At 35.1% G+C, this 27316-nt stretch overlaps 1 protein-coding gene across 4 annotated transcripts in view; it reads right to left on the bottom strand.

Moving 5' to 3' along the window:
• MLLT3 (MLLT3 super elongation complex subunit) overlaps positions 1–27316 on the bottom strand; it is a 297894-nt gene that overhangs the window by 61160 nt on the left and 209418 nt on the right. For all 4 annotated transcript variants that reach the window (XM_036738103.1, XM_036738120.1, XM_036738112.1 and 1 more), the window contains one exon: positions 19885–20490. In XM_036738103.1, the coding sequence (XP_036593998.1) occupies positions 19885–20490 (606 nt within the window). The remainder of the gene's footprint in view (positions 1–19884; positions 20491–27316) is intronic.

The following is a 27316-nucleotide window of genomic DNA, read 5'->3' as shown; positions in this document are numbered from 1 at the left end:
GATTCTAAGAGGGAAAGAAGAAAGGGAATACTTCAGGATAGTTCATACAAAGACAAAAATCTAAGATACAAGCTCTGATCAGTCCTGAAGAATAAAATTAGCTCTTTTATTCTGAGAAACATGAGACAGGAAAGTAGATGAAGGAAAGCACTGGACTAGGTTCAAAAGTACTGGCTCTACTACTTAATACTATGGCTGCATCTCTTAACCTTTCTGTGACTTAAGTTTCTTTGTCCATAAAATGGAATTATAAAAATACTTCTAAGAATGTCATGAAGGAAAAACTAGGATTTTCATGTTGAATCTGCTATCACTGGGGTGAAATCATTTAACCTTTCCAGGACTCAGTTTCCTCACCTTTAAAATAAAGGGATTGAATTAGTTGTGATGTGATGTGAATTAGATTGAAATAGTTGTGATCTCTTTCAGGTCAAAAGCTATGATCCTATGACCTATAAAAACTGCAAAAAGCTATATAACTAAAAGTTCGGTCTTGGACAAAAGGTAAACAGTTGTACTCATATATCAAAAATTCAAAATGGGAACTGGCCTACAGAAAACTATCTTAATAAAGAGTGTGCCTTCTTTTATTCTCCCAGTTTGAGATGACAGGAAAACAAAAAATGAAAAGACAGGGAAATATTTCAGAAAAATAAATCAATGAGAAAATGACAAGGTTTCTTCAAAGGCCGGCTCCATCTAGATTTATGCAGAAGAGGACATACAAAATAAATTGTATTCTGACATGGCGATTTTTTCATTCATTCATTTAACAAACTTTTACTGGGCACTTGCTATTTATATAGCACATGGCTAGATACAATGCTGTATTCTATATCACACACATGACCACAGACATGAAAAAAGCAGGCAAAAAGAACAAAGGAGACCTAATATAGGCAAATATTTCCAGATTTGTTACCATCTATTAAATTACTTATTAATATTGTTTTAGAACCTATCAGTACCACGGCCAGCGATTATGATATTCACAAGGTGACTGGTTCAGCACTGAAAATAAGGGATAGCAATAGAAGTCCTCAGCTAAGCTGCTTTGCTGATGTGACAGATGGGGGTGGAGTTACCAGAGATAACTAAGGAGTAAGGAAAGCCTACTACTGTTGCCTCTAGATTGGTCAATTAGGTTGGCGAACCTTCACTTGTGTCCTTAGGTGGTTTGGGTTATTCAGAGAGCAAGGTAAGACTGTTGCATTGTGTGGGTTTCTTAAGAAAAAATTTCCATATGTGAAGTCTATCTTAATGTCTACTACTTCAGTTGTGTTTGGTGTTCTGGGTTTTCTTGATAGTGGTGGTGGTTTTTTTTTTTCTGAGACCCAACCCCACCAAACTACATTCATACATTTATGGGCTCTACATGGGAATACCCTACTAGGGCATTTCTGGAAAGCAAAAGCATAGCCTTAACACATAAATCCACTAAAGACAGCAAATGGCTAACAGAAATTAGTTATTGTCTTTCCTAGGATACTTTACATAAAGAGAAGATGGTTAAGCAATACATTCTACTGAAATAAAACTTATCTTCTTTTTCTTCACCCTCTGCCTAAAGCTTCATACAAGAGATTTTAAATGGATAACAACTTTAAAGCTCTATGTGGACTTCTTTTTCATTATTATTATGTTAAACAGGAAATGTTATCTCCACAAGGATCTTGCCTTGGCTTCACGTCCTGGCAGAATACAGGAATTTTTAGCTAATGAGGGCCTAGAGGTTTTACAAGACCACAGGAGTTTTCAAAATATTCTTACATATTCATAATAGTTAAATTAACAGATCTGATGCCAGATGTAAAGTGGCATTTTATGGGTAACTTTAAAAGGTACTAATGGGGTAACTTTTAAAGCAGCTTTAAAATATGTAGCTTTGAACTTAATACAAAATCATGTAGGCTTTTGATCTTTTGTTATATGTACACTATTCTGCAGTGAAGTGATCAGAAAAACTTGGCTTTCCCTATCCTCCCCGCATCCCTACATCCTAGCAGATTTTGGGCATCCCCTACCTCACTTCCACCTACGGAAATTTAGGTTGAATATTTCAACAACCCATAAAAGCAATAATAATTAAAGGTTTTTCCTTTGACTTGCTGACAAAGTTTGTGGCATTTGCAATGGCGGCAAAATAAATCTTCCTTATAGAGATATTATATACCCATAGATGGATTTAAATACTTTTGCGGAGCCTATAATTCCATCAACCTCAGACTGCTTAAGACTGAACAGCATTAACATGGCAAATAACAATAATCAATTACTATTTATTAAAAAATGACAAGGGTGTGAGGGTAAGGGATGCTTGTAGCACATACAGAGCAGCATTATACTTGCAGAAAAGACATGATTGTCCTTTACCTTAAGGAATTGGCAATTCTAATAAAATATCAAGAAAAAAAGACATACATACATACACAGACAAAGGATATGTGGGGATAAGCGACAGACAGACATAAGATAGTCATACACACACACACACACACACACACACACACTGACTTGTACATAGTATGTGGTTTTATATAACACATTGTGTGTGTGTGTGTATATATATATATGCATGTGTATATTATCTATGTACATATACATATATTTGTTATTCAGTCATTTTTAAGTTGTGTCCAACTCTGTGACCCATTTGTATATATATATATGTGTGTGTGTGTATACACACATGAGTGAAAGCATGTAATCAAACAATACAGTAAAAGTACAGTTCATAAATCACTTCTCTATTTAGCAAATTCAATTATGTTGCACATCAAATTATGCTGAGTTTTCAGAATGTGTGCCATGGGTCACCATCATGTCAAAAATCCATTCCATGTGTCAGAGGGTCATCTATTCATACCTGGGACAGACTACAGAGGCTATCTAGTCCAACACTGTCATTATTTTTGAACTGAGAAAACAGGCCCAATTAGGTATGTGACTTATCCAAGTATATATACAGAGAAAATATAAACATAGATCCAGAACTAGCTTTATTTTCCCTGCACCCTATTGTTATGCTTGGCTCAATAATAGTACTATAAAGTGGGATGTTAACAAAGTATCCCAAGGTTCAAAGAATAATTAAAACCCAAATAAAGAGAAGTGTGATTTTTGTTGGAGATAGTATATTAAGCAAATTGTACACAGCTTCCTCAGGAGCTAAATGAAAAGGGTAGAATGTGAATGAAATCTTAATGAATAAGATGGAAGAAATTGACAAAAGAAATATAAAGATGCTTTCTCCAGAATGGCGGTCAGTCTGCACAAGGATAATGCGTTGCAAGTAGTGAAATAGTTGGTCATGGGGGAAAGTAAGATAAGTTGTTCACCCTAATACAAATTTAGGTTTACAGTCAACAGTAAACTATGTGGTACATTCAGGCTATTGTTAACAAGTAGGCAAAATGTAGTGACTACAAAGGGCCCACCACATTAGGTGCTCATTTAGAGGGGTCCTCAGTATGGCAGAGAGGAAGGAACTCACTGGTGCAAAGCCTAGCAGTATGATACTAACCCAAAAAAATTAGTTTCAGGGGAAAAAATTCATTCACCAATATGTAATTAGATTATAATTGTGCTAATATTCCATTTTCTACCAAATAGCTTATTTCTTTAGCTGATAGCTGCACTATTCACAAAGTGATGTTAACACACAAAACAAAATCATATTGGGCATCCCTAAGGGATAAAAAATGTTCTTGTTTATTATTTTTAACTGTGTTTGCTCTGAAGTATAATTGCTACTTATTTTTAAAAACAACTTTTTGAAGCACTAATTCTGCCGTAAACTGGTCAATAAAAAGTCAAATAAACAAAGCATAAGATGGAAACAAAGACTGAATATCAGTCACAAAATAGCTGACACTCATATAGTATTTTAAGGTTTGCAAAGTACTTCATAGATATTATATCACTTTGAGCATCACAAAAAAAATCTATGAGGTTATCATACTTACCCCACTTTAGACATGAAGAAAATGAGACAAAAAAGTGTCAGTAATTTGTCCGTTGTCACATAGCTTATTTTATGTTGAAAGAAGAAATTGGACCAGAATACTAACCATTATAATTTGCTGATTGTTGAGAGACACTAATAGTATTATTCCATATTTTATTTCTCTCGGACTATATTGTTTTTATGTTTACATAGACAGATGTTTATATATGTGTGTACTGTTACGTATAGTACATGCAATGTGTATATACACATATGTACACATATGCATATGTACATACATAAACACAAACACACATGTATATTTCTAATATCTGACATCTGATGTAGCAGACATTACAGGTAAATTCACATAGCTATCTTATATCGCCTACATCTGGAACAACTTGTACATAGTATGTGATTAACAAATGCTCATTGTATTTGAATTTATAGAAACACTAACATAAGGAGTTTTAATAACAATTTGACAATAAAATTAAACCTAATATTTTATGAACTGTGTTTTTATTGGTATAGGGAATTCCCAGATGAGGAAATTCCCTCTACCAAGGCAGATGAGCTCCATCTCTGCAAGTAATAGTCTTAGAAAATTATCTAAAAACAGAATCGCTTAATACATCGGCCACATGTGACTCCAACTTTACTGAGTGGCATCCAAACCAGATTAAAATGTAATTGGGAAGTGTTTAACAAAATTAAAAATATATATTACAACAGAGATAATGCTAGATTTTAAAACTAAGTCATTTATGTGGCCTTTAGGGATCCTTATGTATGAGTTAGTGAAACCTCATTTTTTTTGTTTAGTTTTGGTTTGTTTTTTGAGTTTGACGCCACTGATCTAGAACACTAAGATGCTAAGTGCTTGCATGTGGCTACACAGCTAGTATATGCCCAAAGTTGAAACAGAACCAACCGACATTATCTACATTAAACAACGAGCACTTACTAAACACTATAACGTGCCAGGCACTGTGCTACATGGTATGCTATGCATTCTCTTATGTGTTAATGATCTCACTTGAGAAATTTAACTATTCCTCTAGGGGCCTTCTAGTCTTCGTGGCATCCAAGTGGACATATTTTACCATTTCATCAAATCTACTTAATAGCTCATATAAAAGTTATTGGCATATCAATTTATTTCATGATTGCAAAGGCAGCAAAAACAAGAGGGCCATGTAAATTCATATTATGCTACTTCACCAGCCCACATAAGCAAGCAGGGAAGCTGACATTTCTTTCGCTTCTAACATCCTGTTATTGAAATTTCTCTCAAGATGATTTATTCTTTAAGAAGACAGAAGCAAATATTTGAAATTTAAAATGGACTATGCCATTCTCTGACTGTTGCAAAAAAAAAAAAAAAGATTAATCTGCCCTTGTAGACCTCACAATCTAATAGCGAAGATGCTGTATGATTATATTCATATTTATAAAACTGTTCAGGGAAGAGGGTTTATTTGTCCAATATATTACTCCCTATTTTTGGTATTAAAAGGATAAGAGATTAATATACTTGGCCAAGTATATTAGTCAATGTTTTATTTTTCCAAACCAACTTCTAAAGCTATCATGTAAAATATACGCGTTCCTTCTCCTACTTTGATGTAGCAGTTGAATTCAATAAAGACATTTTTCTAACCCGGGGTTTTTTCACCAGGCATTCATTGAGTTAAAACAAATGACAATGTTTTTCATTTTAATGTTTGCTTGTGATACTATGTATTTCATTTCATGCATTTAAAAGCATTATTCTGAGAAGGGGTACACAGGTTTCACCTGGTAGACAAAGGGGTTCAACTCATACACTAAGAGGGAGAAAGCCCTGCCATAACAATTTTAGTTTTTAGGAGTTCTTAGGGGTATTGGAGAAAGGATTCCTGTTTTGATAGTAGCTGAACTAGATAATTTCTAAGGCCATACCAGTTCAAGGTTCTATGATCCCTTTCTCCTTTGTTTTTCTGGCTTCATGCCAGAATTCATAAGAATTTATTCTTTGGTAATTGGGAAGATTTTTCAAGAATTTTTATTCCCTTATTACTCTCCCAGAGAGAGAAAACTAATTTGTACGAGAAGACCCCTCCAACTTTTGGAAGATAAGCATACTAATGCATCGCTGGTGGAGCTGTGAATGGATATAACCAATCTAGAAAGTAATTTGGAATCATGCAAATAAAGGGACTACAAACATCCATTCCCTTTGCCTGGGAGAGCCCACTGCTAGACATATACCCCAAGGAGGTGGCTGAGAAAAAGAAAAGTTCTATAAACACCTAAATATTTATGATAGCACCTTTTTTTGTGGTAGTAAAGAACTTGAAAGAAATTAGATGCCCGTCTTGGGGAATGGCTGTAAAAACTGAGATAATGAAATACTGCGATGATGTATGATGAATATAACCAACAGAAAGATGTGTGGAAAGTTTTAAACCAATTGAAGCAAATGAGTAAGCAGGAACAGAAAAAAACAATGGCTACAAAAATGTAAATGGAGAAAATAACCACAAAATAATCAAAAGTGAATGTTAAAAAGACATATCAAGAACAAGTTTCAGCCTAAAGAAGAGATATGAGAAAACATTTGTCCTCTCTCCTTCGATGGAGTGGGATTCCATGAACGTGGAACACTGGATATAACATTTTCCAGTGTGCTAATGTTTTACTGAATTTTTTCCTCATTTTTTTACTGTGATAATGGAAGGCTCTCTGGGAGGAGGAAGGGAGGGATATAAGGAGAAATATAAGGAAAAAAAATATCATTAGAAATCTTTTTTATCAAAAAAAGAAGACAATTCCTTCGATATTTCTATCAGAATAAGGCTCAGTGTTTCTATTTATATAACAAGATGACCTCCAGTAATATACTGTTCATATCATATAGCTATATAAAATGGAAACACACAATGTCAGAATAACAACAATCGCAGGTGACAGAAGGCAATGAATAAATAAGTGGTAAGAAGCTAGCAAAAAAGACTTGCTGAGAAGTATATTAACAGGTAGAGTATAAGTTGTATTATATCTAGATCCAACTGTTAGAGGGAATGGGTTCAAATCTGATCTCTTTCATGTACTACCTTTGTGACTCTGGACAAGCTACATCATCTCTCTTTACCTTTTCTCATCTTTTAAAGTAGACAAAGGAGGCATTAAGATTTCTAAGTTCCCTTTCAAGGTCTAAATCTATGATCTCATGAGCATTAAAGACAAGTATGTTGAAAAAGAATGGGTCATTCATACACTGGGAGTGAGGAATAACAGAGAGGGAACCCTACTGCTTCCTTAGTACCCTCAAATTACTGTAAAAGCCAAAGTAGGGCCCTGTTCTTTTGGGTGTATCCTTTAAGGAGACTTTACAAAAAGACATAGTTGAGAATCGTATAGGATAGGAAAGCATGAGAAGGTATAATATGTATTCAGGGGAAAGAAAATTCACAGTTATGAAATCAAAGATCTAAGTATCTATTGAGAATTTAAACCACTGGGCATGAGATATATTTATTCTATATCTTTTGCAGTCAGTCAGTAAGAATTTATAAAGCATCTACTATGTGCTAAGCACCGTGGAAAACACAGGGGATATGAAAAAAAAGATATTTAATAAAAGGCAGGAAAAAAAAAATCCCTGCTCTCAAGGAGCTCACAGGCCAGGCCTGCGCAACCTGTGGCCCGAGGGCCACTTGTGACATGCCAAAGGATTTCCTCTACATACCAAGGATGTTTCCCTCTACATTTTTCCTGGGTTGCCGGAAATCCTTTGGCAAGCCACAAGCAGCCTGAGGGCCACAGGTTGTGCAGGCCTGTCACAGGCTAATGGAGGAAATAATATGCAAAGAACCATAACACAGGGTGTTTCTAAAGTCTGGACACATAAGAAATGTGAGTTATTGCATCGAGTTCACATGAATTGTGCAAAGCTCGTCAACTTTTGCATCACAAATGATGGAAATCATGTTGAAGATGTTCTTTCATTTCTTGAAAATACTCATATTTGCATATGTGTCCAGATTTTAGGAACACCCTGTATAAACAAGGTATATGTAGGATAAATTGGGGATAAAGTAGAAGCATTGATTTGTAGACAGCCTTCTCAAAAAATTTAGTTGCAAAAGGGAAAGGAGATACGGGAGGATAGCTAGTGGAGATGAACAAGTCAAGTGAAGACTGTTTGAAGATGGGGAATTTCTAGGAAAAGTTGAAGGTGAGAGCCTGAGGATGATTAAAAGCTGGAATGAGATCCCTTGTGAACGTAGAGGAGTTTTCCTTTGCACATGAGAAAGGGAGGAGATAGTACACAAGGCGTCTGTGTGATATAAAATGAGGATGAGAGAAGGACTTCTCGATTTTATCAGCAATATTTTCTATTATACTATGTCATGGAAATGCTTGTTTTATTTCATAAATTTAAAATATTTTTTAATATGAGGCAAGGTTCTAGGTTGATAGAGTGGTTGGTGGAAGACCCTTGGGAGGTTTGAGGAAGGATAAAAAGTTTAGAAAAGCTGCTGTGTGGTGATAGCAAGTCAATTAGGGAAGTATAAAAGAAATGCCCTTGTTATCACTTTTAGCACTTATTTTTTTTTGCTAACAAACTAAATTATCACTGTTTAAATCACCTACATAATAAATGTGTATCATTTCTTTCCCCTGCCCCTTTTCATTTATTTGTGAAAAAATGTGGTCACATAAGTTAAGTTTGTTCACTTCCAAGAGAAATGGCAAGGTAAAGGGGACAAAGAAACTATATCATGTGCTTCCTGCTTAACTGATGCCCTGAACTAGATGATCTTGGACGTTCCTTTCAATGCTGAGATTCTATCATTCTATTTAATCTTTATAAGGGGATTGATCATTGATTAATTGTCTACTATGTGGCAGGAACTATGCTAAGAGCTTTATAAATATTGTGTTATTTTCTCTTCACAACATCCCCATGAGGTAGGTGTTGTTACCAGCCCCACTTTAGAGCTGAGGAAACTTGACAAAGAGGAGAAGTGATTTGCCCAGGGTCACACAGCTACTACATGTGGTAAGTCACATTTGAATTCATATATTCCTGGCTCCAGGCCCAGCACTGTATCCACTGTGCCACCTAGCTGCCTTTATAACATCCTTTAGATATAATCTTCAGTTTCACTGTAGTGATGCATCAAATAGGGAATGTCACAAGGGATATACTGAGGATGTGGCCACTGTCACAGCTTAGTGTTCAGAAAATAAGAACCACTCGTATTATAATTGGGAACTCTTAAAATCATGTAATCATAGGATAATAGATGTTTTAACTGAAAGAGACTTTATAATCGTCTAGTTCAATGCCCTCAATTTCTAATTGAGACTTCCTTTAATTGAGACTCATGGAGGTCAGTAATTTGCCCATAGGCTGATCTCACAGGAAGTAGATGGCAAAGTTAGTAACTGAAGCAACTTGCTATGTATCCAAATCTGGTACCCTTCCCACTATATCAAAACATAAGCAAGCATTTGATCTGTGATGTCAGCTGCTCAAGAGAAGTCATTTTAAACTCTGCTTCAACTCAGAGCTGGCTACCATCATTTGGAGGCTGAATATCAGTGCTCTGGGCAAGGGGCTAAAGAACCAGAATGGGCTTCTATCAAAAAGCTCAGGAACATCTAACAATGACCCTGATTTCAAAAAAAAACTTGTTTCCAAATCAATGAGTCATCATTAACATTGTATAACTTTCAGAAGTTTGTGGTTTCCAAATTTGGTCTCTGATCCTAGAGAAAAGAACATTTTGACCTTGTAAATTTCTAAAGAGGAAACAGGCCAAACAAATGGTAACATGTGCCTGTAGGGCCTAAGAGGATCGGTGACTTCTCAGCCAAGCAAGGATATGAGAGACGTGACAGGTCATTTTCACCTCCATCCCCTCCAACTAACCTTTGTTTTTCATGGAAAATGTGCAGCTTGGATATGGTTTTAATGTAGAAAGAAAAGACTTTCATGATTTTTTTTTTTAAGTTAAGGGCGATTTGCCTCGGTTAAGATTTTGGAGCATGTGTTTTCTGCTGGTACAGAAAATACAAATTTGTAGAAAAAGAAAAAAATCCATCTTCCAAAATCTTGTAAAGGTTGAAGATCTTATTAATTTATAATAATACCTAATTATTAGTATGACTGCTTTTTCTAGGCAAAACTATTCAGAGATGGCGGGGGGGGGGGGACACAAGCAATCAATGTTCCACATGATTTAATATATCACCGCAATTTTGACACAGATTGTCATACACAGTAAATACTTCTGAAAGACAATGAACTTGAAAAACTGCACTAGGATTAAAGAATAAAATAGGGATAGGCTGAATGAAAAACGAAACCAACAACAAATAAATAAATGCCCTTCAAGACAGCTTAGAAATAACACATTTATAAACAATAAGTCTGCACACAAAAACAAGACACAAACATCTACACATATGTATACCTTCACAAATCCTAATTTTTCATCTCTTAGAAACATCTACAAGCCTTTTTGCAAAAAGGCAGTCCCAAGTTTCCACAAGACACAATCTAGGAATAACAGATTGGGGACTAGTTATCGTAGTGATACAATTGAGGAAGCAAGACAGTCTGTCTTAGAGCATGATGTAACTATAAAAAATTTACATAATAATACAATAATAGTAGGTGGAATCCCTACTATATTCTTCTCTACATCCTTGTTATGAGACCACTTCATAGATAAAACTGGATTATATAAGAGAGTCCTTTCAGTACTTCCGTAACTAAATGCTTTTGGAAGAGGTCCAAAATAGATTCTCCCAACAAAGAGTCTAAATTCCGGGAGGAAGCCCATTAGAATATAAAGACTCACATTCAGGAGACCTGACCTCCTGTTCTGTCTGTCCCATGAATTAGCTGTGTGACCCATGGATAAGTTGCTTTACCTCTCTGGCCCTCAATTCTTCATCTTGTAATGAGAAATTATAAACAAATGATGCTTAAATTCCCTTCCAGCTCTACGATTTTTTTAATGTTGAAAATCCTGTATTAATGTTGGCTGATTATCTCATGTTTGGATTATTCATGTACCTTTTCTCTTATCCCTCATCTTCCAACCATCCATTTTGTGGTTTTTCTACTACCCTATGAACACCTCTATTAGGACAGTAGGTAACAGGCAGAGAGAAGAATAAAAAGTAAAATGAGTCACTAGCTCTTTAAAAAGGTTGGGTGGGTATGTGTAAGGATTCTAAAATGAATAGTTAATGAGAAGCTTGGGAATCACCTTTAAATTTTATTTTCATGCTCTCTCTAGTACATCTTCAGCAAGGCTAATATCAAGTGATTTTATGATTAATATGAGAAGATCCCTGAGAAACTGAAAAGTAACTGAAGGCTAAGAAGTATTACATGAGAGTGTTGTGATTAAAATTATTCAACAGAGGGGAGAGTGTAGTGAAGAGAGAGGAAGGCAGAAGGAGACTTGGGAAGCTCTGAAGGCAATGTTTTTTAAATCCTCAAAATCAGATTCAGTCAAAAAGTGACTGATCACTATTAAGTAACAATGGATCCAAGGGTCATCAAAAAGAAAAAAAAATCTGCAAGGGGAAGTCAATATGATTTGAAAAATTAATTGTAAATTGTTTTTGAAGATCCAAGAAGGGACAAAACCAGAAATGCTACAACACACAAATCTCAACACTGTATAATGGCAAACACACCAAACAGGGACTTGGGTTTGGCTCTTGATTCTTAATAATTAGGTGCTGTGTGACCTTGGTCAAGTCAATTAATCTTTTAATGCCTCAGGAAACTCTCTAAATCTTTATGTTACAGGAGGCAGCTAGGTTGCACAATGGAGAAAGCACTGTCCCTGCAATCAGGAGGACCTGAGTTCAAATATGGCCTCAGACCTCAAGTCACTTACTAGCTGTGTGACCTTGGCACATGTCACTTAAACCAATTGCTCTGCCTCCTCCCCTCAAAAAAAAAATCGTTATGTTACGAATAAGAATACTTGGTTTTCTGGATTAGAAGAATTTCCTCACCCAGAGCTCTCTATTGCTGTGGAAATCACAGGTACCAAACAAAACAAATACGCAAACAAAATTACAGTATGGTAGTGTCTTAGGATCAACAGGGCAGGTTCTAAAAGGTTCTACAAGGAGGAATTCTTCAACATTGATTTACCAAGAAAATCCTTTCTTCCCTCTGTGGAGGGACAGATTTCCTTTTCACTATACCTACAACCATCTCTGCCTAGTTAATACTGTATACTTGGGAAGTAGTTTAAAAGAATTAACATGATCATTAGCATAACTATTATTTTAATTCTGAATAAATGTTCTACAAAAGGATCAACCCTGGTATATCAAATTTTGTCCTGACTTATACATTGAGAAAAATATCTGATGCTATATAGAACTATACAGTGCTGTATAGATGACTTTATTTCTCAATCTGGAATAAAAAGATTTATATAGAAACTAAATGGAAAGGATACCATCTTACTCTCCATTGTAATTCCATTCCTGTGTTACCTCTGAAAATATCTTTGGCATTTATCAAAATCTGGTATTGATTGGTACACCTAAGTAAGCTCTAGACATCTTAAACACAAGTTAATGTTCAAGCTAAAATATCCTTTGTAACACTGTGGCATGGTCTAAAAACTACAGTATTACAACTCAGCATTGTTCAGCCAGGATGAATACCCAGACAATAAAGGAAGTAACCAAAGTTGTGGGAGCAGACTACAAATGTACTATCCTTTCTGTCAAGAACAGGACATACTTAGCAAGTTAAACTTGTATCAGACTTGCAACAAGGAAGTCAATCAAGGATGTTTCACTATCAAAATTCCAATGAGGAATATAGTACTGTTATTGTATTTAAAATTTTCTATTGGGAAAGTAGTTCTCTCAAGGTTAAAGCACAGTATTATTCACTTAACAAATGGCTGAAACAGAAGACTAAATGTTACAACAGTAAAATCTACTACACAGACTATGCCTTTGTAATTCTAATAGGAATTAAAGATGAAAATCAGATTCGTTTTGCAGAAATCCATCTTATAGGCTCTTTCTAAAAAGGCATCTCTTATGTAAAGCAAAGTAGCCTTGTAATGGTCTGTCAAATAAAAGATTTAATCATATCTTTGTCTTTTTGTCTAAAAATGACATATACATGCCTCTTCTCTCTCTCTCTCTTTCTCTCTTTCTCTCTCTCTCTCTCTCTCTCTCTCTCTCTCTCTCTCTCTCTCTCTCCCCCCCCCCCCCCGCCCCTCATGTCCTAATTAGTAATTTAGTGGCCTAAATTAGATAATTCAGCTTTTGGAGACATTTCACAAAAATCAAACAACTGAATTTTGAAAGCATTCATTATAAAATCAACAGATCTCAAGTGCAAAAAGAACTGAAGAATCAGAAAGCCGAAATACAAATTTGGCTTCAACCCTACTCCCCATGTGGCCCTATATAAGTCACTTAACCTCTTTCCTTCTCTGTAAAATGGGATAATCAAATTTCGAATATTTACCTCAAAGGGTTTTTGTGAAGATCACAAGAGATAATAGCTATAAATTGTTTTTTTAACCTATAGGACTACGCAAATGTGACCTTTTATTATTATTTGCTGGACCCACTCTCACACAAAGAAATAGCTTGGGAACAATTTGGAAGCAAAATGTTCCAGAGTACAATATAAAACAAAAAGAAAAAAATTTCACCAGTACTCTATTAATGCAACAGGAAATGAAGGACAATGTTTAAGACAAAGATAAACATTTGGAGTAAAAATAAATGCAGTAAACAGGTAGAACATTCATGACACAAAGAGGTCAAAAGACTTCAAACATTTTAAATTATCTTTCTCACTGGTCTGAATATACACAGGAGGCACTTTATCCTCAATGGTATTTTCGTCTCCAGTTCGAAGGCATACAAAATGAAAAGTCCCACTGGACAGCCTGCAAAGCACTAGAATGGATGGCCCCTGCGAACTGCATACTTACCATACTTTCAGATTTTACAACCCTTGCATTCGCTAAAGGAACAAGTCATTAAAAAGCCACTTTGAAAATACAATAAAGACCTTCTTCTCTGATTGTGACAACCTTCCATCAAATAAAAACCTAAGGTCGAAGCTTCAACAGCAGGATATTTACTACTAGCTCCAGACATTTTAAACAGGGCAATGAACCGAGTGGGGGAGGGAGAGAGAGGAAATAAGGCGCGAGCTCGTTCACGCGCGCGCACGCACACACACACACACACACACAAATGAGGGAGAGTTTTTGGATTTTTTTTAAGCTGAAACTTAGGTGGTTTGCAGTACTTATCCTATATCTCAGCCACTACCACACCCTGGAAAAACAAATGGAGCCATCAAAGTAAATTTCATTCTCCTCCTCCAGCTACATGTTATGCAAGGAAATAAAGCTAATAAATCCAAACCAAGAAATAATTAAAATCTGTTATTCCACAGACTGGACATTTTATCAAATTTAATCTGCCCAGTTTTCCAAAAGAGTTAATTAGGACTTTTTATTTTGCTAACCTTAATTTTTGTATGAGAATTAAGCCTCCATTAAATATCAGGGTAAGAAACAGGCAGAGAAAAGCAAATTCCTTTAATACAATGAAACAGACTATCAGAACAAGAAATGGATTATTTAATTTTTATTTTCCTCTGTTCTTCATTTCCATGATACCAAAACGTGTCCTCTCAAAACTCAAACATTCTTTAAAGTTCATAAATTCTCTTCAAAATAAGAATTTGGAATATTTCATATTAGAGAAATTGTTAGAGACCCAGGAAGAATAGGAAAGTGTTCAACACTTGGATTCTTTTCATTGTTCTTTATGTTCAAAGTTATAGATAACAACCTACAATTATAAAATGTGAAGTTTTTACTGATATTCACAGATCTAAAAGACCACCCAAGTGTCATGCTGCATTAGGGCAGCATAGCTACTACCAAAGAAGGGATGCTTTCAAGGCCGTCTACTTATAAGCTTTCCCTGTGAAGAGTCTCCTCTTTCAAACAGCATAGATCTATAAATACATAATCGTATCCATTTGGTGATCATTAAGCAGTTAAATATAAATGGGGGAGGGGAAAGACACTTTAACAGTCACATGAATAATAAAAAATAAAAGATGCCTTCTAGCTCCTTCATTTTGGGTGGAAAAAAAAAACTTTCTTAAATCAGGATTGTTTTTTATGAATCTTGTCCCTTATCTGTGGGACAATCAAAAGGGTTTCAAAAAATGACTAATACGAATGGTATTTAATTCATTACTAAGCTTCAGCATGGTAATCCAGTCACCCAATAAAACTTTTATTTTCCAAAAAGAGGGTAGCTTAAAACTGAAGGAATCTGAATCAGAATTTCCTTTTAAGATTTAAGGATCCTTTTGTCCAGTATTTTTCCTGTTACAGTGTGTAACACATGCATATCATTAAGAAGAGTCACACACCTCCTCAAAACAAAATTCAGGGCAAAGTGCCATCTGCTCCAAGTAATTCTTTCCTTGAAGTTTTTATGTTCAAGAAAATGTTAAAACCCACATTCTTGAAGAACAAGCCAACTCATCCAATTTTGTGTTTAAAAGTACTTTAAAATGTCTTTAAGGACTCTGTTATTTAAAAGGAATCCATGTTAATAGAGATCCATAAGAAAATGTGCAACACTCAGAAATCAGAGATAGCTAAATTCCCTCACTCTTTACATTTAGATTCTTGTGTGTATTTGTTTGTGTGTCTGTGTGATCTTTCATCTCAAGAGAGGAAAATGACAGGAATATATATTCTTTATAACTCACTTTTAAAAATCTCTTGGACTTACTTTATTTTCCCCTAAAACCTGACTTTAAAAATGAGGGTCTTAAATAACATAACAACAATTCTTATAGCTAGTAGATGCTTCAGAAGTGATTAATTGAGGAACCTGTTGGCTAATGGGCTACTTGGCCATGTCCTTCCCAGTTCTCCTCATACTACACCACCACCACCACGCCCCCCTCAACCTTATCCAGGATTTCTGCCTCTTATACCTGAAACTGCCTTAAAAAGTCCAGTCAGTCTGCCAAGTCGTTTCACAAAAGCTTCCTAGAACGAGTGAATAAAACAAGGACTCTTCCTTTCTCAAAGGCTCAAGCTTGCATTTCCTCAGGGCAGGAACTCATTCTGGATTATTTCAGTTGCTATGCTACATAACCCACATGGATGATTATGGATTTTGAGCTGAAAGAGGAGGCCATCTTAGTCCAAACACCTTATTTTATACATGAGAAAACTGAGGCCCAGAGAAATTAATCAGCTTGCCAAGATCATAATAATACAGTAGATCTTAAGTGGTATGACCTGGGCCTCAGTTTCCACAGGGCTGCTGAAGATGATGTGAAAGAGCGCCTTCCAGTTTAAGATTTATTATGATCTTATGGTATTCTTACAATAAATTCCATCTCATTTATACCATATTCTTCTCCTATTCACAGCCCTATTAATAACCACAAAAATAAAAAGCATTTTACTAAGAATTCAATCAGCCATGATTTTTAACACTAAAAAACTAACAAATTATATTCTTGTACTTAAAACAACAAAAAGTGAAAACCCTAGAGGTTCCATTTCCAGTCATGAGCAGAATATATTTTAAAAGGAACTCTTGCTTTTTCCACTACATTTATGGCTCTAATCTGTCATGAACTGTTTTTTATTATGTGGAATTAGTAATCTAACAACTGATTCCATGATACTTTTCAAGGGATTGCTTTACTGTGTAGAAAATGATTTCATATAAGAGAGACTTGCTTTAGAAGTTGTATATCATTGAGAGAACAATTACAGGTAAAAAGGAAATGAGATATAGCATGAAATAGTAGAAGAAGGCACTGAATTTGGAGTCAAAACTGTGTGACCCTGAATAAGTCATCGAAACTCTCTGTGCCCCAGTTTCCTTATCAGTAGAACAAAGGGGTTGGACTCCTTAATTTCCAAGGTCTTTTCATACTCTAAACCTATAATCCTTGGAAGATTGACTGTGGTGGCTTATTTAAGGGTAACACTCACTGGAACACTTGGCAGCCATACATCCTACCATGATCTTGGCAAGCAGGAAAGTATGAAAAAAAAATTATCAGTATCATCCAAATTCATTAAGTTTAAGTACTTTTAATAAATAAGTCAATACAATGAATAAAAAACTATATAATCGATGTTGGACAGAAGTTACTTTTACTTAATTCAACCTTTCAAAGTACTTTTGGATTTATGCTCTTATCTTATTTCAGAACTCTAATTGTTGTGCTACACGTCCTGCTGAATGGTATGATGTTTCATCATTTCTGCTAGATTTTTAACTCCATGAGGACAGATAACATTTTAATGATCTTTATATTACTCCTAGTGCTTACACAATTCTTTGTACATAGTAAGCGCTTAAGAAATGGGTTATCGAATGAAAGACAGAGATAATTAATAAGCTCCACTAAACAACTTGGCATTTTTATTTGAGAAAAACTTGAAAGTATGTTCCAGCATGTAAGTGGCAAAGTGGGTAGAATATTGGACCTGAAGTCAGGAATTCTTGAGTTCAAATCTTTCCTCATTAGCTGAGTGATCCTAAACAAGTTAATTAACCTCTTTCATCTGTAAAATGTATAATAATGTATCATATATAATAATTATAATATATAATAATGTATGAAAATAGATAATAATAGCACATAGTTCACAGGGTTTCTGTAACAATCGAGTGACAACATTTGTAAAGTGCCTTGCATACTTTAAAGTGCTATAAAGACTATCATTTTTATCCTCTCTAAATAAAGGGTGAAGTGATGCAATATCAAATACTCAAAATACAACTCCATAGTTGCTGTAATTTATTCACTGCACCCAAACTGTCTGGGTACTTTGAATAAATTGTTTCTAGGTACATGCTTTTTTAATGAGAAACATTCTGATCTTAAAACTACAGCAAAACATAGATTTACCAAATGAGCAGATTTTTTTTTAAAAAGAGCTAAATTCGATTTTAAAAAGTAAAAATGGTATTGTAAGAAGCTGACAAATTACTTGACAATGCATTTTCATTTACTTTTTAGCAATATTTATTTAAAAGAAAGGTATTATGCTGTGACTATAAAGGCTTTTGCATATGTTGCTTTTTTAGGCTACAAAAAACATTAGTGGGATCTTACATTGATAAAACAAGAGAATAGATGGAAGATGAAAGCAGTTTAGGGATAGCACTGGGTAGGTAAGTGTTTCTGAAATGGAATTCTCTAGGATAATATGGGAGAGAAGACACTGGACTGAGGATTCTAGAGACATAGGTTCTAGTCTTGGCTGCCATTAATTTGCTCATGTAACTTTGCCCAAATCACTTAAAACTCCTGTCTCCCAGTTTCATCTGGAAATATGAGGTGTGACTAAAGAATCTTTAAGTTTCTTTTCAACTCCCAATACTATGATTTCAAACAATGGTCTTGAGACTGGACTCAGTAACAGATTGATTGCTGTAGTTTTTTAAAATCCACAAGCCAAAATGTACTTATGAACAAGCCTGTGCATGCTGAGGATTTCCTTTTGAGATTTAAAAATACTAATAACACATGAGGAGAATAGACCGTGTTAGTATAGCCCACCCTAATACCTTTGGCAGCATTCCAACTAGCAAGGTACGAGAAGGATAGTATGGAAGTCACCAGTACACTCCAACCTATATCACCATTTCAGGTAGTAAGATACTAAGATCTATCACATGGAGATGAAATAATGCAGCAATATCAGAGTACGTCCTCTTCTTTGTGCCTCTAATGGAAATGCTGATAATTCAATTAAAAGAGAATTTCCTAACAGCCTATTTTGTCCAAGGCACTTTGCTAGTCCTCGGGAATAGAAAGACAAAATTCATACGGTCCCATATCACAAAGAGGTTACAAATCTACTGAACAAATGCAAGGAGAAGGATTTCAAGGGCACTTGCCATGCATTCATTGTCATTTCATTATCATGAATCTTCATTATCTATCGATCTTCCAGATTAACTAATAGATTAAAATTAACCTGCTTGAGACCTCTGGATTCTAAAAACAGTTGGCACTACTAGCTAGTGAGTTCCCTGTTGCAGTATGTATTCCAGTGAAAGTTTGCCATCTGATCAAGTGAGTTATAGACAAGATTACTATACTGGCTAGAGAACAGGATCAAATCCAAATTTCCATCCTACTCTAAAATTTTAGGATTCAATGATTCTAAATCCCAAAGACAAAGAACATTCTACTGTTTCCTTCAGAAGAGAGATTTTTAACATCAGGAACATTCAAGGAACAAAAACCTCACCCCCATTAATAAGAAAAGAATATAGTTACATACATAAAAATATAGGTTACCACCCTTCACAAGATAGATTAGATTTTCTGGATAGATAAGAAAATTACCTTTATCCTTTTATAGTATTGATAAAAGGTCAAGAGTTTACATCATCTTGCTTTTTCTTCATGTTTTAACCTGAATTAATTTCTTAGATTTTTTTACTTTTTAAAATGTACTCGTACTAGAAACAATAAAAGGTAACTGAGGGTTTAACAATCTCAGGAAAAATAAAGGGGGTTAGGGGAAGGAAGCTGTAATGAGCGGATAGTAATTTCAATTACTGTTCCAATGACCCATTATCATGCTAGGACATACAGCTTTCCCTAGACAATATGAATCACACAAATAAGACATATTAAATACTACAGATGCACTAGCAACTTCCTTTTCTTCATTACCTTTCCTGAACCACGTCCATTCTATCTATTTTATTGATTCATTCATTTTCTCCTCTTCCCCCTCCCCCTCTCTAAATTGTAAAGCTGTCTAAAAGAGAAACTTAAATCTGAAAATCACAGGGAAAAATGAAAAAAAAAAACCAACAAAAAAAACAACACTCACTTCAGATTTAGAGGACATGTTTTCCTCCATGTCAGAGTCATTGGGATCCACAATATCATCAAAGGGGGGTAAAGTTGATTTCTTCTTCTCTGATGTATCACCTTCCATTTTTACCTTTCCCATCTTGACATGAGATTTATCTTTTGTAGTTTTTTTCTCAGCAGAACAAGTGAGTATCAGTGGTGGGGCACTAGAAAAACTTTTAAACAAAGCCTCCGAACTGCTTTTTTTCCTTTTTTTGGCTGCAAGGTCCTCAGACTCTGAAACAGGGGGCCTTTTACTGGGGGCTTTTTTGTCTTGCTGCTGCCCACCTGTGATGGTAAGTAAGCTGCTTTCATGTTTTGGCTCTTTTGACATGGGTTTAGGTTCCTTGAAGGCCATCTTAGGAACTATTTTTTCTTCTTTTAGTGGTTTGTTTTCTTTGGGTTTCTTAGAGGATTCTTTGGAAGATTTGTTATGTTCCCTGGAAGGTTCTTTGAAGGCACTTTTATGTTCTCTTGAGTCCTTAGGAGGTTTTTCCTTGTGCTCCTTTGATAACTTGTGAGGTTTTGAGAAACTGTTACCACTGGTGCTGCTGCTATTTGTATGGCTACTCCTATTGGGGTCCTGCAAAAAAGACAAGCACAAATCTGTGAGGCTCCTGAAGCTGAGGAGAAAGGCAGAACTACTCCCAGTTTCCTCTGCACATAATGGTTACATTGTGATTTCTCTCCAACTAATCTTGTGGACACCAAGTTCCCACAATATGATAAGTGGGTAGAGAACAGAACAGACTTAAGAAAAAGTGGGATGGAACTGTCTAGCAAGCTAATGAGATAGGAGAAACTAAGCCAGGGTCGCTTTCCTAGGAACAACGTGTAGTTTTATAAAACCAGCCGAGGATCTTGGGAGTCGGCACTAAGAGAGTTCTTAGAATAGCAACTAGTCTGACCCCTTTCTTTCTGCAGATAAAAGAAACTGAGGCTCAGGAGGTTAAGTAAATTTGCCCAAGATGACCCAGTCAGGAATTAGAGCCAGGATTGGAACTGAGGTCCATTGACTCCAGATTCAGTGTGCTCCTTACTGCAAACAAACTTTCAAAATAAAATAGCAAAAGTTAAGGTCTGATGAAAAATATTAATTTAAAAAAAAAAGACTTATTCTACTTAATGTTCTCTAGGTAATGAAAATGTGTTTAAAGAATTCTTCTTAACAATTAGAATTCCTAACATTTTAAAATCTGACCAAGTACTTTCCTCACAACACCTCTGTGAGGTAGGTAAAACAAAAGAGGTTATAAGCCTTGCTCAAGGTCATGCAGTCAAGCAATCAACAGCTAGAAAGACCGGGATTTGAACTCCAGTTTCCTGACTCCAGGTCCAGCTCTCTTGGATTTCCAAATCAGTGAATTAAGGCAAATAAAATTGGACTGTAGTGTCTTTAACAATTATAAATGCATATTCATTCCTTTAATGATCCAGCATGATACATGGGGTGATTTTATAACAAACAAAATTGTGATTTTATACTTACTATATTCATGGACATTTATTTTTGTAATTAAAAAAAATCACAAATGAATCAAATTAGATCCTTAGCATGTAAAACTGTGTAATCAACACATAACCAGAGGAACTGTGCCATACTTACCTTTATCTTCTTAATTGATACCAGAGGAAAATGAAAGGATAAGTTTTGTAACTGGAATTTGCTTCTCCTGGCATGCTTATTATGTTTGATCTTTAATTCACCTTTTCCTGTTTTAAGTCCAATGATATGTAAACCAAATGTGTGTAGCAGTAACCTCAAAAAAAATCTACTCGACATGTTGCACAGATTCCGGAGAGGAGAAAAATTTCTTTTATAACTAAATACATATTCAACAAATCTAGTCTGTTATTTTCTCTGAAAAACAATAGGCTTAATTATCTTATTGCAAAATAAGCCACCTAGAAAAGCCTTGTTTTTTTCCCTATTTCAACAAACTACACAAATCTTTTTTTTTTTAAAGGAAGGGTAAGGGAATTATCAATTTTCAGGAATTTAAGAGCCAAAAGCTGGAGGTGGATTTCATGTTTCTGAAACTTTATTACTTTAGTAAACAACATTAGAGGACATTTCCTGACATGGCAAACAATGCTATGAATAATCCAAAAATATAGTATAAAAACAGTGCACTAAAATGCCGTACTCTTAGATTTTATCAGTTTATTGATGCACTCAATTTTTGTAACTTGCAAAAAAATACTATAGCTATAACACTAAATTCCCCAGGCTTGGCCATTCAATTAAAGTTACCTAGGTATTAAACAACTTTTTGAGCACATAGTTTTTAAAGTATACAGCTGTTAACTAACCACTGCATTTTTTCTATGAAACAACAATAAAATTAAGCAGCTTTAGCACAAAGTCTCCATGAGGATGCCTTTATTTAAAATGAAAAATATCATCCTGGAATTTATTGCCTTGAGAAGTACAATAAAATATCTTGACCTTAAATATACAGACCAATTAAATCTACACTATCATAAGCAAAGTATCTTGGAATAATGACTTAACTTGTGCCTTACCTTTAGCCTTTTTTCCTGTACTATGTTATTTGAGATTTTCGCTATACAATACCAGAAGGAGACTAATGTGTTAGAAGCCTAGAAAGGAGACAGGAGCAAGATAGCGAAGGGCCTTGAATGCTCATCAGTTTTATGTTTTATCCTAGAAGCATCAAGTAGTCAGTGGAGGTTCTGATTCTTAATTGATACCAGAGGAAAATGAATTTTATGGAGGACAAATATGAGTGAGGAGAAACCAGAAACAAGAAGACCAACTAAATGCCTGTTGCAATAGGCCAGGTAAGAGGTAATGACAGCCTGACTAGAGTGATAGCCATGAGAAAGGGGCAGATGCCAGAAGTGTTGTGGTAGACCTGATGAGACAGCCGATTGTACTGGAGGACAGGGGAGGTAAAAGAGGGAAGATGACTGAGATTTTGAACCTAAATGATGTATGGTAGCGACTTTGAAAGAAATGGAGAATTTAGGAAGCTGGTTAGGTTTGTATAAAAAAATAAAAGTTTTGTTTTGGAAATGTTACATTTGGTATGTGAATTTAAAATATCCTATGGGCAGTTGGTGATAAATGAATGAATGAACAAAAAGGCATTTATTAAGCTTTAACTATGTGGAAGGCACTGTAGTAAATTCTGGGAATACAAATAGAAAAGACAGTCTCTACTCTGAAAGAATTCATACTCTGCTGGGAGAAGAAAATACACACAGGTTTCAGCTAAAAGTCTAAGATAATGATCCATCGGGCGTAGAAGCAAAATAGGTGGCAATGTATCTTTTTTAGTGTTATTGCTGCTCATAAATGTATCTGTTTCTGATACTGAACCATTTGATAGAGCTATGGGGATTCTGATAGCAGGAGCTGGGATGGCAGCAGAACCACAGGGATTTGGGAAGGAGGCCTACTACTACCAGGATTCTGGGGTTCATTGACTGATGTTGGTAAGTGGTCAGCATTGGATGCTGATGGTAGCAAAGGCAATGATTTCCACAGTGTCGAGGGAATCAAGCTCAGGAAAAAGACTAGAGGGAGTTATCAACACAGAATAGATCCATGGGAGCTAATGAGATCAGGGAGAAAGAAGGTACTGTGGAGACAAGAACCCAGGACAGAGCACTGCAGTAAACACACAGTTAGGAGGTAAAAGAGGGCATGAGACATCAGTGAAGATTTAGGAAAGTTCACTAAGAAGAGTAGTCAAACAGAAAGCAGAATCAAGAAAGCAGGGACGTGAAAATGCAGGAAGAAAAGAGTATGGTATCCAGGGAGAGAAGATAGTCACTGTAAAATGTAGAAAAGTCAAAAAGGATATGTACTGAAAAAAGGCCACTAGATTTGGCAATTAAGAGATAAATAACAGAAAGACTAATCAGTTACTTGAAGGTAATTATTATAGAATGTCAAGTACAATTTGTTTGCCTAAGACCAATTAGGACAAATTGAAGATAAAGCAAACTGATTCAAAGGGTATATATTACTAAGAGTGCATATTGGAATATTTGAATATATATATATATATATATATAATTTTTTTTAACAACTCCATTTTCTTTGAATACAGCACATGGCATTTTCTTTCTTCTATTCATCCTTTGCTGAATGTCAATCCTTGTTTTCAAAGTCTGGGACAAAATGAAATTCCTTTATAAATAATCTCAACTAATACCCCTATAATCTAATAGCTATGGGAGGTGATTTGAGGAAATAAAGGGTTTGTAAATATTGGCCAAAATAAGGTTTGTGGTTATTTTTGAATCTCATTTTCCACACTGTCTCTGGCACCTATTACACTGATAATCAAGGGCTGGTTCGAGTGATTTTCTCTCCAGTTGCTACTTCTTCCCATTAGACCTCCTTTTATTTTAGGCTTTTTCCTGACCTATTTAAACTGGCTTCCTTACTCGTATGAGGTTTTCAGCTTGCTTAACACTTTATTCCATAAGTATTTGCATATGGCCAAATATGTAGGAGATGCATAAAAAGTGCTAGAATATTTCTTACAAAGGTATTTCCTAAAAGCTATAAAATTTTGCAAGAAATAATACATGAGAAAAATATAAACATATGCTTTCTGAATAGGATTTCTTTCTGCAGCAAATCTTATTTTTTAAAAAGGCGAATATAAACAGACTACATGCCAGCCACGAACTGGAATAACATGTAAATTGCAACTTGTCAACAGTCCTCCACCCAATGTCCCTCACCAGGAGTAGTAACCATCCACACCTCCAGAGAACTTGTTATTTCTTGTTCTAACCACATATTTGAAGCATCACCTTCTACAAGGGACTCCTCCTCACTATCTGAGTTCTTCCCTACCTTCCCTCACCCCCAATACTATTTATTTATTTTGCAAATATACGAACATTTTGTGATCATTGTTCTATATGAATGTTTTTAAGGTACCTGAGGTCATGTTTTATGTCTCCAGCAACTACCACCAAGCTTGGCATGTGGTATACTGTAGGAACCTAATAAATGCTTGATGAATTGTATCTGTGTGCCTGCCTTCCCACACCTCATCCAACAATATTTTGTCTTTGCCATTTTTGCTAATTTTCTGTGTATGAGGGAAAGCCTAAAAGTTGTTTTAATTTGCATTTTTATTGGTGGCATATCATTTCCACAAGGTTGAAGACAGTTTGCAATTCTTTTGGAAACTTTCTTCATAATCTGACTACTACTACTATTAGGGAATGAGTTCAGATCAGATAGTTTTTCCTGGATTGATTTTATTCACACAGAAGCTTTAAAAATTTTACTCAACTGAATTTGTCATTTTTGTCTTTCATGACAATTCTTATTTTGTTAAAAAAAATTTCTCCCTAGTCATGGTACTTCCTTAACTCTACCCAATTTTTTAAGATGCACTCTGACTTTTTCTATTTACATACACTGTACTGTAGATAGCGAGACTCTGGTGTAAATTAATTTCTACCAAACACTTTCTTACTTTTTCCAACAATTTTTGTTCAATAAAAAATGCAAGCCACATCTTCTTGAATTTATTGAATACTGGGCCACTATGTTTTATGTCTTTTAGATCTATTTCAGCTGAACAAATTCAATTTTTTAACCAGTACTAAAAAATTTTGATGATTACTATTTTATAGTACTGTTTGGAGGTGAAGTACTATCACGATTCTCTTATTCCTGGTTTGTTATTAATATTCATTAAGTTTTTCAATGGAGTTCAGATGTTTATATTCTTTGTCTCAAATATTGTAGGAGAATAAGTTCATTCTCAATGATTATAGGATATACCAAATTATTAAAGTTACTATTTCAGTATAATTGATCTAACAGCTAGATTCAGGCAATTAAACTCAAAAAGGACTTTTCAGAATTCCAACCCAATTATGCTCATCAAGTTTTCAAAATTGTTTAAGATCTCAGTACTCTTTTTGACATCTATTTAGTTATTAGGTATAATTTGTGGTGTTTAACTTAAGTAAAGATTTTTCAATGACCTCAAAGTCTTCAACTTTTCCTACTTCAGATTTTTGTAGCTCCTTGACTTGATCTCTCATTTCAACTAACTCAAGTATAGGTATCAAATTATGTTTTAGAATTGCCTTGTACTAGCCAGCAATACCTTACAACGTGGTTTGAAGCTGAAGGTTGACATGACCATTGACAAAAACAACATAAAGTCCTTGCCTTCAGTTTTTTTCATGTGCACTCCTGGTTTGCCCACTTTACTGGTCAGAACCATCAGCAATGAAGCCCTTCTAGCAGGTGGGTTACTGGTATTTCTGATTTGTTCCAATGTACCTTGCTCTCTTCTGGTACTAGAACATGAAGGAACAACATTCTTTCTGATGTCCACTTTGTCAAAATGATCATCAACACAGTTGTGAGTATGACCAGCCAGCAATTCTACGCCATCCCATCTACATTTTAGATTCACAGGTATCTCTGGTCAGTATGCTAACCTAATCATAGTCCAGTGTCTAACTGGCAAGCATTTCAGGGTTCATGCCTGGCCTTCACAGCTGCCATAGCAGTTTCAGGATACATGAAAACCCTCTCCATCACCCTGACTACTATAGCCTTACTCTGCCATTAAAACGTCTCTCACAGTATGGATGATGTGTTAAGCTTTGAGGGGGTTTATTGATACTGTTATTATCATTTCTCTTAATATTGTAGGGCCTTTATTTTTTTTTTTAGTTCCTTATGAACTGTTATTACTTAAAGCCTTCTACCATCTGGCTTCCAATAACATTTCCAATCTTATTTCATATTATTCTCCTTAACATGCTCCTATTCCAGTCAGACTATATAATTACTGCTTTTACATGACATTCAATTCCCCAGTTCGGTGCCTTTGAACAAATGGCTCTATAATTCTAGAATGAGCTTCTTCCTCATCTCTATACCATGGAATTACTAAAAAATTAATTTAATATTTTATTCAAAATTTAATCCTGAACATCAATATAACCACTTAAACTGGTTTAACACTCATTTAGAAAAAAATTGATTTCATTGAATAAAATAATCATAACATTTTCTTTTTTTTCCCATGTCTGTCACTATCCTTCTCAAAGTAAAGTAAATCTGTTTTGTTCTAAGAAATATACATAGTCAGCCAGAATAGATCAACCCATTAGCCATGTCTGAGAATGCATTTCATTCTGGAACCTCTAGTTTATTGCCTTTCTGCTAAGGGATGGAAGGTATGATTCATGCTCACTCTTTTGTAGGTATGATTGATTGCAGTTTTAGTCAGAGTTCTGAGGTCTTTCAGAGATGATTCCCATCACATTATTGTTATAGTAATTGCCAAATTGTTCTCCCAATTCTACTAACCTCATTCTGCATGAATTCATTCAAGTCTCTCCACCTTTCTCTCAATCTGTCATATTACTCATATCTTATGATG

The sequence above is a fragment of the Trichosurus vulpecula genome, chromosome 1 (assembly GCF_011100635.1).
Source record: "Trichosurus vulpecula isolate mTriVul1 chromosome 1, mTriVul1.pri, whole genome shotgun sequence".
In the NCBI taxonomy this organism is placed as follows: Eukaryota; Metazoa; Chordata; class Mammalia; order Diprotodontia; family Phalangeridae; genus Trichosurus; species Trichosurus vulpecula.
Note: the sequence above shows the minus strand (reverse complement) of the source record. Positions and strands in the feature narration are given on the sequence as shown.